Source organism: Prunus avium, chromosome 5 (genome assembly GCF_965620075.1).
Source record: "Prunus avium chromosome 5, drPruAviu1.hap1.1, whole genome shotgun sequence".
Classification (NCBI taxonomy): domain Eukaryota; kingdom Viridiplantae; phylum Streptophyta; class Magnoliopsida; order Rosales; family Rosaceae; genus Prunus; species Prunus avium.
In genome coordinates, this window is record NC_142288.1 from 19,749,904 (window position 1) to 19,763,857 (window position 13,954).

The 13,954-nt window shown below is 36.1% G+C and overlaps 2 protein-coding genes across 3 annotated transcripts; one reads left to right on the plus strand and one right to left on the minus strand.

The window, feature by feature from the left end:
• Positions 1–4,064: 4,064 nt before the first annotated feature.
• LOC110765124 (uncharacterized) lies at positions 4,065–5,294 on the plus strand. Its single transcript, XM_021968184.2, has one exon. It carries the CDS (start codon positions 4,265–4,267, stop codon positions 5,162–5,164), a length of 900 nt encoding a protein of 299 aa, XP_021823876.2. The 5' UTR covers positions 4,065–4,264; the 3' UTR covers positions 5,165–5,294.
• Positions 5,295–8,116: 2,822 nt separating this feature from the next.
• APT3 (adenine phosphoribosyl transferase 3) lies at positions 8,117–13,674 on the minus strand. Of its 2 annotated transcripts, XM_021968183.2 has the most exons (6): positions 13,300–13,661; positions 12,849–12,959; positions 10,175–10,267; positions 9,233–9,382; positions 8,655–8,713; positions 8,117–8,523 (listed from the first exon to the last, which is right to left on the minus strand). In XM_021968183.2, the coding sequence occupies exons 1-6, from the start codon at positions 13,379–13,381 to the stop codon at positions 8,470–8,472; spliced, it is 549 nt and encodes a 182-aa protein (XP_021823875.1). In that variant the 5' UTR covers positions 13,382–13,661; the 3' UTR covers positions 8,117–8,469. The 2 variants fall into 2 exon arrangements, with proteins under 2 accessions (XP_021823875.1, XP_088109694.1); XM_088253568.1 differs by lacking the exon at positions 8,117–8,523 and having other exon boundaries at positions 8,683–8,823; positions 13,300–13,674.
• Between the last annotated feature and the right edge of the window lie 280 nt (positions 13,675–13,954).

Genomic DNA, 13,954 nt, shown 5'->3' on the forward strand with positions numbered 1-13,954 from the left:
CATCATCATCCTGGCCTTACCCACTGTCCAAATTTTTATCATTTTGAATTCTAGATTAGTTAAATAAAACTTCTGATTGGTTTAGGCGAAGCAATTATAACCTGCATCATGGTAAAATATATAGCCTAATACATAATGATTGAAGAGATCAAAAGATTGTTAGTGGGGTGAGATGGGTCAAATGCTAAGAAGTCTCTAGTGTGCATTTGGATATAAAAGGTTTTGACATGTATAGTTCTTGAGAAATAGGATGCCAATGGGACAAGTCCCATTCCCAAGCTGCATTGATGGGAGATTTAAATGATGTTCGAGATCAAAGTGTATAAGAATTTGTGCATGTATTAAATAAAGCAAGGAGAGATTCAGGATATATAGATGGATTTTTTTATCTCCAAAACCACAACATCGCATTGATGTTTCCATGACCCAAAGTTTGGTCAAAAGATATGCCATTAAAACCCTCAATTAGGGTAAGAGAAAGGCACACCTCCCTTTGAAAAGCCAAGGTCTTCCCTTTTCCTTTTATTATTTTCTTTGGCTCTCATCATTGCTTCTTTCTCCATAGAACTCTCTTTGCTTGCTCTTGTTGATAACTCTCCATAAATTGTGTCACCTACCTCAATACCTTGCTTAGCTTTGTAGTAAGAAGAAGCTTTTATGTTTTTTTCTCTTCCTTATTAAACAAAAAGACTCAACCATATAAAACCCTAAAATTTGTGTTTTTTTTAAGAAAAAAGTATTACAAAGAAAATTTGCAGCGGATCTGAAGACCATGCAAATCAAAGTTGATATAGATCCAAATTCCTATTGAGGAGTTGGGTTTAATCCTTAGATTTGGTGACTTTTGTATCACATAGAATTACATTCCTTTTTAAATATTGTTTGATGTAATCTTTTTATTATTTTATTTTTAAAATCATTTTTTATTCCAATGTTGCCCCTTATGACTTGAATCGGGTAATAATCATTTATGTCATATTGCCTATTGCATAGGTATATATATGTTGTTTCATATTTTCGACAATGTGTAATAGTATTTTATATACCTTTTTTTTATAGGTAACATTCAATTTTATTTTGTTTATTTTTGTATCTGACTTATAGGTAGTCTTCTAATTTATGTTCCTAACTTATAGGTAACATGATTTATCACTAAGTATTTTTGTTGCTAATAATAACACTATTTATCACTAAGTATTTATGTTAGGTACACATTTTAATGTGGGTGCTTGTCTAATCGACTGATATAATAATATGTGGATCTTTATTTTATCCATATATTAGGAAAATCATCAAGGAAAAAATTTAAAATTTAAATTCTAGAATTCAATTACAAGGAAATAATGCATTAAATTTAGATTTTCAATGTATTTTCCTTATTTACCTCAAAAGGTAAAATTGACACAACAAAAAAAAAAGTAATAAATGTCAAAGAACCTACATCTAAAATAAAAAACGCGAGGACTAAACCCAATGGCAGCTAATCATTTTGGACCTAGATCTAAGAAGCCCTAACTAATATCCACGCGAAGAAGATTCGCGACGGATCTGAAACCAAATAGGATGTGAAGACCGTATCAGTATAATGTCCCTTATTGGCTAAGGAATCTGCTACCATATTAACTTCCTGATAAATATACTGAAAAGATAAAACACTAAAATCTAAACGTAATTTGAAAGATAGCAAACCAAAATAGAAAAAAAAAAATGGAAATTTTGGAGGTCCAAATCCAAACCAAACACAGCACGCTTTGGATATAACGCAGTTCCCGGGGATGGCTTCAAAAACAGGCGTGAGAGCAAAGGCTGTCAAAACTCCACAACCATATGGTTTTGCTTTTTGCACTCCTAAACCATGCACTTCTTTTAACTAACACCATACAGAATCTCATAATCACCCTATCATAAAAAGCACATAAGAAGATGAGTTTAATTTGAATTTTGCCCATTTTGCCCAAATGGGTCGTCCATAATTCACGATTTCTCAAGGTTTTTGGACCATTTGGTGTTTGGGATGCCTTAATTTAATCATGTTTTAGTTGATTAAGCTTTGATTATCTCAGTAAAATTGTCTCCTTGTGTAGCTACAAAAGGCCATTATCCCAATGAGAACAAAACTTTGTGCAAACCCCCAACTTAATTAGTGCGTAATTTGCCAACGGGTTAGCTATAGCTATAGTACAAAAAAAGATAATTAAAAAAAAAACTTGTGGAGAAGTTGTCGTTTTACTAGTTTAAATTTCAGAGCTTTTTCAGGTGCACTCTCTGCCAGTTTCCATTCTCTTTCTAGTTTCTATTCTTCTATTCTATTCCCACCAATATTTATCTATCCCACTTCAAAGTCCTATAAAAGATTCCGCCTCATTCTGTCCCCCTTACTTTTTTACAATATGGAATTTGGAAAATATATTAAAATTATTCAATTATACAATAGTGTCTTTGCAACTTGCATCTTCAAATCAATGATCAATTATAATTTTAAAAAAATTTGTACCCTATATACTATGCCAACTACGACTATCCTTAATTAACATTTTTATACAAGCGATAATCTATCTTAAACTAATCTAAATTATAAATAGGGAAATTCAAATTCAGGTCGAAGAGTGAGGAGCACATCTGCTAACCAACTTTGTTATGCCCATATCTGCATATCTGGCATAAATTAATCCTTCAATCAAGCGCTCCAGTTATAATCCTTGAAACAATACAAGATTTATTTTATGTTTTTTCCTGATGAGCCCTTTGTCTGCAAGTGTAAAGAGGGGGGAGAAAAAAATCAAGGGAAGGAAAAACTAGGGTTCTGAAAACCCCACCAAGAAATATGAAATGGTTATTATTTCTTTGATTTCAAGGTGCAAGAAAGTCATAAAGCTATCTGAGGGTTAGATATGTCAGAGCAAGAAAGCCTTTATTAGAAAATGACTAGACTAGATTAGGTGCTGACCAACTAAATGTGTATTTTCAAAATGAATGCAAATAAAGTCCCTGTTTCTGGGGATCATTTGGGTCATTGATACTAATTAAGTTGATGGGTTTGCAACTGATTATCAGCCACTTCTTGTTTAGTGACTATAATTCAAATTTCAGAAGGAAAAAGAAGAAAAAAGAAAAAAGAAAAGAAGAAATATATTTTGCTTTTACCAAAGGTTTAGATTTGAGTAGTAGTTTCTTTCAAGGTCATCATTGTAGAGCACTGCATTTCAGTTTTCAAAATCATGGAGAGGGGGCCAAACAGATGGGAAAATGGAGAGGTTTTTGAATGGGTTTTCACTCTTTTTATTTTCTAATGGATTGACCTGAGATTTTTTGGAATAACTTTCACTATGTATCAGTATCAATAGATTTTTGGTCCCGAAGGATCGCTTGTGTCTTTGTTGTGCTAGGCCTTTTCTATGAAAACAAAATAAACCAAAATATCACATATGTAGATATATTCAAGTGAAAAAAAAACTAACAATAAACGTCCCGTTCACGTTTCGATTCCGACAAACTGATACTGAATCAGTATTCATACGAGTCGAATAGAAGACCTATTTCAACTAGGTGGAGAAAACTACCATTAGCTTAGACACTGATGATTAAACAAAAAGAAAAGTTAAATATGATACAATGTGATTATAAATGAGCAAACAAAACATTTAAATGTTTTCAAACGGCAAAAAATAAAAGCACTTAATTAGGTTTTAAACCTCTCATTCCACAAGTGAGCTAAATAAAAAGCAATAAATTATGAAAAAAAAAAATGGAAATCATGATGAAGATGACCAAATGCAAAGCTAATTAATCATGTACGTCCACCAAACTCCATCTCCCACATAAAATTCAAAATACCACAAGAACCAGAGTAACCAGACACCTCTCTCTCGACCTCCCTGTTTTGTCCCATCAAATTAAACCCATTTATGGTGAAATTTGTTTTCTTTGAGCAGCATGCTTCCTCTCTCATGAAGAGACAGAGGAATCCACGTGGGTAATTCCAAAATCCTCAGAAGGGTAGTCCAGTCATTTCACACCCGGTCACGTATCCTGTTGAAAGTTAGAAACCCCCCTCCCCCCATTTAATAAACGCGCCATATATCTCTCCTCCTCCATTTCATTCTTTTCTTTTCTCCCAAGACAAATGAAGAAAACCAGAAACAGAGAAGAAAAAGAAGAAGAAGAATAAGAAAGCTGAGCACTGAACAAACAAACCCATTCAAACCCCAAAACAAACCCTAACCCAGAAAACACAGCTCGGTGTCGTTTTGAGGTCCGTACAGTTATGGCGAGTGGGTGGGTGAAGTCGTTGCAGTGCAAATCCAGAGCATTCGAAGACGTTTACCAACCGACCCCAAAAAATCTCATGAACAGCGCGAGTTGCAGACAAAGCGTTCAGAATATCAAAGACGTCATCGACACCACAAAACACTACAAGCCCAGAAAGCTCAAGCCGCCGCCGCCGGGCCCACCACCTCCGCCACCCAAACGACCTAACCCAAAATCCCAACGACCAACCAAACCGGAACCCGATTCAAGCCCGGGTCAGCAAACCCGAACCCGACCCACGCGACCCCACGACCCGTTTCTGCCGGCCCTGACCGAGCTCCCGGAGGGCCACCCTTCGCGCAACGTCGTGGAGATTATCTTCCACACCAGCTGGAGCCCCAAGGCGTTTTCGGGTGGGATCGAAATGATATTCAAGGTGCAGAACGGGTCGAAGACCGTTGCCCGGTTCGAGGAGTACAGGGAGAGCGTGAAGGCGCGGTGTCGGGCCGGGTCCAAAGGCGGCGCCCAGTGCGAGGAGGAAAATGCGCGGTGCGTCGCTGACGGAAACGAGGTCATGCGGTTCCACTGCCTGGGGCCCACCACCTCGGGCTTCGGGATCTACGACACGTGCGGCGGCGCGTGGGGGTTTCACGGAGGCAAGGGGAAAGCGATTTGCACGTTCTCTGGTAGCGGCGTGGCCCACGAGAATGCGGGTGCGGGTGGTTCCAGGGGCCGGAGGGCGATGCTGGTTTGCCGGGTCGTTGCGGGTCGGGTCTCGAAGCAGCTGGAGCTCGAGTCGTTGTTAGATGGCCGGGTCGGGTTCGGGTTCGACTCGGTGAGTGGGGACAACGGCGAGTTGCTGGTGTTTGACTCACGCGCGGTGTTGCCTTGCTTTGTTATCATCTATAAACTGTAAAATACAATGTTTCTTTCATCTTTGTTTTTTTCTTCCCTTAAATTTTTTTTTTTAAATTGTCATGTTATATATTTTTGTGTGGTTTTTATCACACCTTGTTCCTGCATTTATCAACTCAATTTTTTTTTCTTCTTTTGTTTTTTGGGTTTTGGATATTTAGGTGTGATTATGGAAAAAAAATTGAGTTGATAAATGCTTAATTAACCAATTTGCCGTTTTAATTCTTCTGTGATTAATGCTATGTCTCAGTTTAACTGTCTCACTTATGGAATTAATGGGTTTTATTACGTAATTTTAATTCCGTTAAGTCAGTCAAAATTTCACAAAGTGATTGTTCTAGTTAGATTATTATTTTTTAGTTTGTTTTTTTTTTTAAATAATGTTAGTAAAATGATTTTCTAATTCATAGTAAAGAAATTCGAACTTTGGCGTAAAGGACGGGCAAATTGTGGCCCAACTCATATCTACCGAGAGATGATGTTAATCACAATTCACAATAACAATATAATCATCGAAATGTTTTCCAAATTTTATTTGCCAAATGATTCTACAGGTGATATGGCAAGACCTTGTTTGTAGAGATAAAATATATCTTCCATTCCAAAAAATTGGTGCCAAGAATGGTTAAAAACTAACTTTCTTTGAAAAAAAAAAATACAAAGCGATATTGGGAAGGAGGTTATCGAAACTTAACTACTTGTGCTATAATTCATTTACATGTAATTTAAACTCTATGGCAAAGTATAGAGTGAGCACCTAATCTAGTCTTATAACAGTCACCAAGAAACATAATGATGATGCTTATGGACTATAGAGTGTTACTTGCACTAGTAAACCATAAAATTTGGTCTTCTAATCTAATTATGATGGCAATCTGCTCCCAAAAATAATATGATGGCAATGAAAATCTGCTCTAGGAATGTAACTTATAATCATATATATTTTTTTTTATTCACTATATTCATAAAAAATTTCATTAGACATAATTACAATTATCATCCATAAATTTACAATATCTACTTCAAGAAACACTTATGTTTAGTGAAGAAGATTTCATAATAACACAAGTTAGTTGGGAATACTTTAACAATGTTATATTCTAATCCAAATTCATTGGTAATGATAATAGACAAAGCATGCATTCAAAACTTAGCAAATTAGATCAGTGTCTATTGTCTTTTTTTTTTTTTCATAGAGATGCTGCCCTATTCAAAGGCATCTTATAACATATAAGTGATTAGAACTTTAGAACTAAGTGTTCTTTTTTACACAAAAGTGATAGGATTTGATTGATTATGAGGTATGAAACAAATGCAAAAGCTGGACTATGTTCTAGAGGATTAGGCAAGTATCTCTATATTTTTTCCCCCCACTTGAGAAAGCATTGAATGCAAATTTTTATGACTAATTTACCCCTATTCTATTTTTAAAATACCATGTTTTACCCTTAGAAAAGCTCTTCATATTTCTTTCTTTGTAATAAAAAAAACGTTAAGTGTATTGTTGGAAAACTAAACAATTTTTCATTCGTAATACTGCACAAACCAAACATGGGAATGGGATAAAATGGCCTTTCCTGATCATCATTTCCTAACGTTTTGAAATTTGGTAAAGAACATCCTCCATTCCCATATCATGGGATTAGACATGGGAAGTTCAATTCGCGAACCAAACGAGCACTAGAGGTTTTGTCTTGTAATTTTCTTTTTCACATAAAAAAAAATAATTCTGAGCAATTATAAGTTTACATTGCTTTCAAAATTTTATTGTTGTACTACAATTCAAAACTAAAGAACTTAAGGGGTTGTTTGATAAACATTTCATTTTTACTTTCTAAAAAAAATTGAAAATTGAAAACATGTTTGGTAACATATTTCATTTTAAGTTTTAAAAAAAGTGAAATTTAGTTTTGAAAATCACCCTTATCTTTTAAAAGAACTTGAAATTATTTTCATTTTTTCGTTTTCATTTTTATTTGTGCACCTTTTTCATTCACTAATTTTACATTACCGCACATGAAATGCACTCCAATTAACAAAACTCAGTATTTGGGACCTCCAGATTTGGACCCGGCTACTTGATTCTTGCATGGATCTAGTCCAAGTCTCAGAAACTCCATATCCAAAATTCACCAAAAAATACTACGAACTCTTTGTAACATGCACTTTCATTCTATGATCTCAAATTCACAACTTGACCCCAAAAAAATTCATTTCCAAAATTTTCCAGATTTGATTAAAAGTGTTAGAAACTGAAAAGACAAGCAAATGAATGGCATAGATGTGTTTTTATTCCATTAGAATAGCTGGTAGCTGTGTTGTTAGGTTTTAAATTTCTGTTATTTGGTAAGAGGCTTTACATTTGGTTGCGTTGTTGAAGGATGAAGAGAAATCCAATAAAAGAAATTTAGGATGATCAGTAGAAGTCAGTAGGGTTTCTTGGGTCCATAGTTGTCCTTCTCAACTGCTCAAGCTTTTGGTTAATTTGGCAAAGTACAGCGCAAGTCACGCAACTGCTGCTAAAACCTTACTTGTCTTAGGAGAAAATGAAAGGCTTGACAAGGGTGGTGTATGGTCACAATCTATGATGTAAACCTTGTGACCTATAAATTTTAATTCTACTTACTTACCAGAAAACTCTCTTGCCCCGATCCTTTCGTATGTTTTCAAAGTCAAGCAAAATAAAATATTCCATCTACTAAAACACATTGATTCTGTATTCTCAAGAGTTGAAAAGATTCTCTATGGAAGAGAGCCAAAAGCAAATGAAAATTTGACTTGGACCAGGGCCTTCTTATTTGCATTGGGCCATGATGATATACTAGTTTTCTTGAGACCGCATATTTTAAGTGGCCCATGAAAATACATGCTCAGTTCATACAAAGTTAAACACTAACTTTTGATTCAGTGATGAGTGATTGATCAAGCTAACAACATTACTACAGTGCAAGAATCACTAAGAAACAATGCCTATACATACGGCTCTGAACTGAGAGAAACAAAATGAGGAGGGGTTACATAAAATTGAGTTCATGGAAAAACAAAGAAAATGAGTCCTGCAGAAGTTTTCTCAAAACGAACAGTTTCCTTAATTCAATGCTCTATGCTCTACTAGTACTAGCTAAAATGAAGGGTCTCAGCAACCAAGGTTTATCAAATTTCATTAATCATCGAAACAGGGAAAAGGGAATGGCTGGGGTGAATCAAATCAGATTCCGGATATGGGAGTAGCCCACAATGTGCCTCTAATGCGCATGTTCCTCATGCGGCACCAACACAGATGAATCATATGGTCTTTTGCCAGGATCATTGGTATTCAACTAGTACATACAATGGCTTGCCGTTCAATTGCACACGACCCTGCAACATTGGGAGACATGAAGTCACTGGCAATGGTGACACAAAACATAGCAATGCAGAAGGGCCATAGGGTTCTTTCTCTCATATTGTAATCATAAAAATGAGGAAAGCCGAGAGCTAAACCAACTCACCTGTAAATCTGGTAATTCAATTACACATGCACATTCAACTACTTCTGCTCCAACACGTTCTGAGAGGAAACATTTAATTTTACCAAATCAGCACTAAGGTCTTACAAGCATCCACAAATTTAAAGTACGTTGAAATTTGCCAAGGAACAAAGCAAGCAATCCAGAAATCCTGCCTCCAAATTTAATACAACAATTAGTTTATTAAACCAAAGAGAATTTTGATGAATATAACATGCATACTTAATAACCTAGAAGACAAAATAGAACTTCAGAGAATCAAAAGACTGCAATTCAATTAGTTTTCTCAGAATTTAGACTGTGACCACTTCTAAGTTCTAACTAAGCAAAATATCATAAACAAAGTACTAAATGAAAATTATGCTTTTCAAGAAAAAAACTAAACATTTGAAACAAAAAACAGAATAGATACTTAATTTGAGCACAGCTTGGACATCTGAACTGACATATGAACTTGACACAGATCACCAATGGATGCACCGGTGACTAGTCCCATATAAAACATCAATTCTTCCAATATTTTAACCCACTTGTTTATAATACTAAAACAAAGTAATTACCCAATAAATTCATTGCAGCACAGAGTGTGCCTCCCGTGGCTATTAAATCATCAACCACCAGAGCTCGCTCACCAAGTTCTACTGCTCCAACATGCATCTCAAGACGGTCCCTTCCATATTCCAAAGTGTACTCTTCAAAAATAACATCTCCTGCCACCATGGAAAAGTTTTTCAGCAATCCTAAGATTAGCCACAACTTCAAAGATGAGACCTCTAAATCTCAAGAGGAAAAAGAGATTCAAAACTATACGTAAGACAGCCCTCTTAAATGTGGTTCCCAAGGCACATAACTGCATGTCAGATATTAGAACATTAAAAGTTAAAAACATATAAGTTCCGAAGTATCAAGAGCATCATAAACTATCTAGACAGTATACAGCCGTAAAAACAAACAGCAAAAACACATAGCTCTGTAGTTCACTGAAGAAATAGTCCCTAGATAAATACGGCATAGTGGAAGACATGCAAGGACTGGAGAGGACAGAAACAGATGTATTTTAAAGCCAGAATTAGACAACAAAACCACACTAGAAGCATGGAACATCGTAAATTATCAAGGACTCATAGTTCATATCAAGGCAGTTCCAACTTCCAAGCAGTGTCTTCAAGCCATCATTCATCAAGGGCCCAATTCTTTGGCATTATAATTACATCCTCTTTTACACAAAGGATACACTGGAGAAATAAAATCCCCTTAAATGGGGGTCTATAATATGCCAATCAAGCAGAACTGTCTTGTACTTGATCAGAAAGTCAGTACGTGGCATCCGAATGTCATATGCGATTACCGTTTGAAGATAACTTTTACTGCAGACCATCACAACCTTTGCTATATTGACCAATTGTAATATGAACATACCATACATAATAGGACAAACATGTTCCCATACGGTCAGTCATACCAAGAGATGTAGACAAAATATCTAATAAGATAAAAATTACCGGGCAACTTCCTTGGCTTTCTCAGGGGAACAAACTTTGCTCCTATTGCCAATGCAATGGGAGGGCCAAAGATAAAACCTCGAGCCTCAATTCCTGAAATAAACGAAAACGAAACCTCAGATTTCAGAACACCATAAGGGCTACAGAAATGTTTTCTACTACCACATAGAACTTGAGACTTCAAACAATACAGGGTTATCACTATTCACTTAGAAAAGGCCACAACAAGCATAATTTCTGTGTCGATCACTCTGTTACCAGAGCAATAAAAGTGTACCAGCACAAATAATTCTAAATGTACCGTCCACAAGCATAATGCCATAATAGGAGACAAATAACAACACTTCTAACATGAAAATGGGAATGGGAAGTAAAAAACCCGTTTGAATGCATCTTTATTGTCAGGTTTTTAAGTTTCCAATAGGATACAACGATCTCTAGACAATGGTCCAAACATATTCAGGTTCTCAACCCGTTGGACTGGAATTTCATTGTCAGGTTTAAGTTTCCACTAGGATACAATGATATCTATAAAAGGTCCAAGTATATTCAGGTCCCCAGTGTCGGGTGTAGGAGGCTTGATACAAGCCATGATGTGTAAGTTCCACATCAGAAAATACAACAATAATCTACAGTTTAAATATAGGTGGTCCACTCCTAATTGCAATGAGACCTTTTGTAATAAAACCCCACACCTACAGGTCCATTGGGTCTTCTCTCTCCTAGGTGGTTAAGGTGGGGACAGTATCGGTGCATGATTTGGACAGGTAGTGGGCTCCTATTGGGCCCATTGGTACAACACCCAGCTCAAAAGAAACAGTAAAGGACAGATATTTAATTTAAGTTTCCACTAGAATACAATGATCTCTAGACAATGGTCCAAACATATTGAGCTTCCCAACCCGTTGGACTGCAATTTCATTGTCAGGTTTTTAAGTTTCTACCAGGATACAATGATATCTATAAAGGTCCAATCCAAGCGTATTTAGGTCCTCGACTCAGAAAAGATTACCATATTCAGTTCCTTGGCTCCACAGAAACAGTAAAAAAACTTTCAAGGATAAAGAAAGATGTTGGTAAAAAGTTTATTATAAGAACAGAAGAAATTTTAAAAGAACGGCACTGTGGGCATAATTCCCAATGCATAAGAAAAATGGAATCAAATGTTATGATACAATAATGAAGGAATAAATAGGGAAAGAAATCCTTCCAAATTACAACTTCTAATATAGCATAAGACTACAACTATGAAAAAGTAACAATGCTTTATGTCACATATAAGAGTTTAATGATCAAGGCTAGGACTTGGCTTCCATGGCTATCGAGGGCAACGTGATACTAGGAAATATTGGTTCTTCTAATAGAAAAACTAAGCACAAACAAGAAATCAACTACAACATCAATTAAAATGACAAAAGATACGGTATGCTTTTCTTTTCAAGAAGAAATACCACATCTTGTCCATGTCAGGGTGTAATTTGCAGGTAGATTCCCAAATAGGTATAAAGGCTTTCATTAACACAAGAAGACATCTTAAGTCCACATAAGCGCACAAATAGATAGATTCTAGTGTACACACATCAAGACAAAACATGCATAAACAACTTTGGACTAAATAATTTGGGAAATGAATATAATAACTGAGAATCAAGGCCCATCAATAATGAGATGGAATTAAATTTTCAGCTGTGTAGGACCTAAAGTAGTATATTTGGATACCTATTATAAGTTATGAATGAAATGGAAAGCATGTGAATATATAATCAATTTCTAATGAAGTCAATCACGATTAGATTCCTTGAGGAAAAAAATGTGACTTTTACCAGCTCCACAGACACAAAGCTTAATTTTCTTCATAATCTTCCACAATGTAATATTTTCAAAACTAGTAGGGCCAAACAAAAGAAGCTTAATTTTAAAAGGAACTTTCAATGGTTCTTTTATCAATCTTTGAAAGGCCAAACACAAGCCAAGACGGCAAAGATTCATAAAACTATTACAGTAAACTGATTACATCACAATAATAAATTCCCACAATGCACAGCAACTCAAGGACACAAGGAAGGGCAACAACATAAAGAGAAAATAAATAAGGGTCACCCAACAGTAAAGTTGGAAACCCACATTATAATGAAGCCAAAAAATTCGGCCCAATTGAAATGGGGGTCCACTTTTAACAAGGTGGGCATCATCACCAACCACCACCATCCACGCAAATTGGACTCAAGCACATACCCACAAGAGAGAGAGAGAGAGAGAGAGATAGAGAGAGCAAATGTGAGGAGCTGGAGAAATTTTTTTAAGGAGAATAAAGAAAAGAACTTCAGAGAGGGCTATCAGTGGCATAACCCACTAACAAGGCTTATAGTCAAACAAAAAATCACTCCCAAAACCCAGTGTGACTTCCATTCCATAATTCCCCTTAGAAGCATTCAAAAGGAAAAGGAGAAACTTATGCAATATTGAGCATTTCTGCATCACTCAGACCTACTTTTCTTGTAAGCATGGACCCACCACCTTCAAGCTAATCACTGTTAACAAAAAGTTCTTTAAAAGCTTTGGGCCTTTGGCTCAAATGCTCAAAATCTTTTAACCCCAGTTCTCCAACTAGTCTTTAACAAAAGAGAATTATAAAATTTAAAAGAAAAAATATATTCTCTTTATGTTTTTTTACCTGCAACCACTGAAATGTTTTTGCCTTTGTATCTCTCAACGAACAAATCGATTGTGTCCTTGAAGGCTTTTGGGTCCAGCAATAAAGTTGTGATATCTTGGAACATAATACCTACACAGTGTGGCAGTTGCAGGACATGAACCAAAAACAAAATAAGCAAATTTCCAACAGAGAAAGACAGAACAACTACAAGAAAAAACGAATAAACAATCACTTCAACTGTTTGGTATGAAAAATAGAGGGGAAATGAAAGGAAACCAAAAATGAAAATTTTCATTTTTATCACAAAGGCCATCACTTTTTGCACTGAAAATGAAAACCCACTTCAGTCAGGCCACATAATCAGGTTTTCATAACAAAGATACAACATTTTTTAAGAAAACTTGTTCAGTTAAAAACGAACAACTTAAATAGCGCCAAATTTTAGATGAGAGAAAAAAGAAGAACAAACCAGGTTTGGGGAAATTGGGGACGACCCGAATCTTGGTTTTAATGCCATGGATGCGAGGATCTTCATCTTTGAAAACCGACATTGTGGTGTATGCAAGAGACCCAAAAGAACTCACTCTTTGTTTCTTCAAGTTTCCGTCACCAAAACCCAGGTCAGCAAACCGCTCTGCGTGTCTGTATTCCACCAGAAACAGAGTGACAAAAACTCTCAGAGAGAGAGATAGGTAGAGGGAGAGGGAGAAAGAGAGAGAGAAGCGTGGGCTCAGAGATAAGAGAGAAGTAGTATTTATAGAGTGAGCAGAGAAAGTGTGCAGCGTGTTTTCAGTTTTCACTTTCCGAGAGAGAGAGAGAGAGAGAAGAGAGAGAGAGAGAGGGATGATGATGGTAAAAGGTGAAAAAGAAAAAAAACAGAGGAATCATGAGATCATCCAGCCAAACACGCCCTTCTCTCTACTTAGTAAGGCGCGGCTTGCTTTAGGCCGATTTCGCGCGTTTCTTTGAGTTACTGACTTTTGTGAAAAAGACTATCAGCTCCTCTAATTTCGTTCTTATTCCCAGCTTGTCCGCTCTTTTGTTATGGATAAGTCTCACGAAGGATTAAAATATCGATAATATCGACGAAGTATCGAGGATATTATCGACAAAGTATCGAGGAT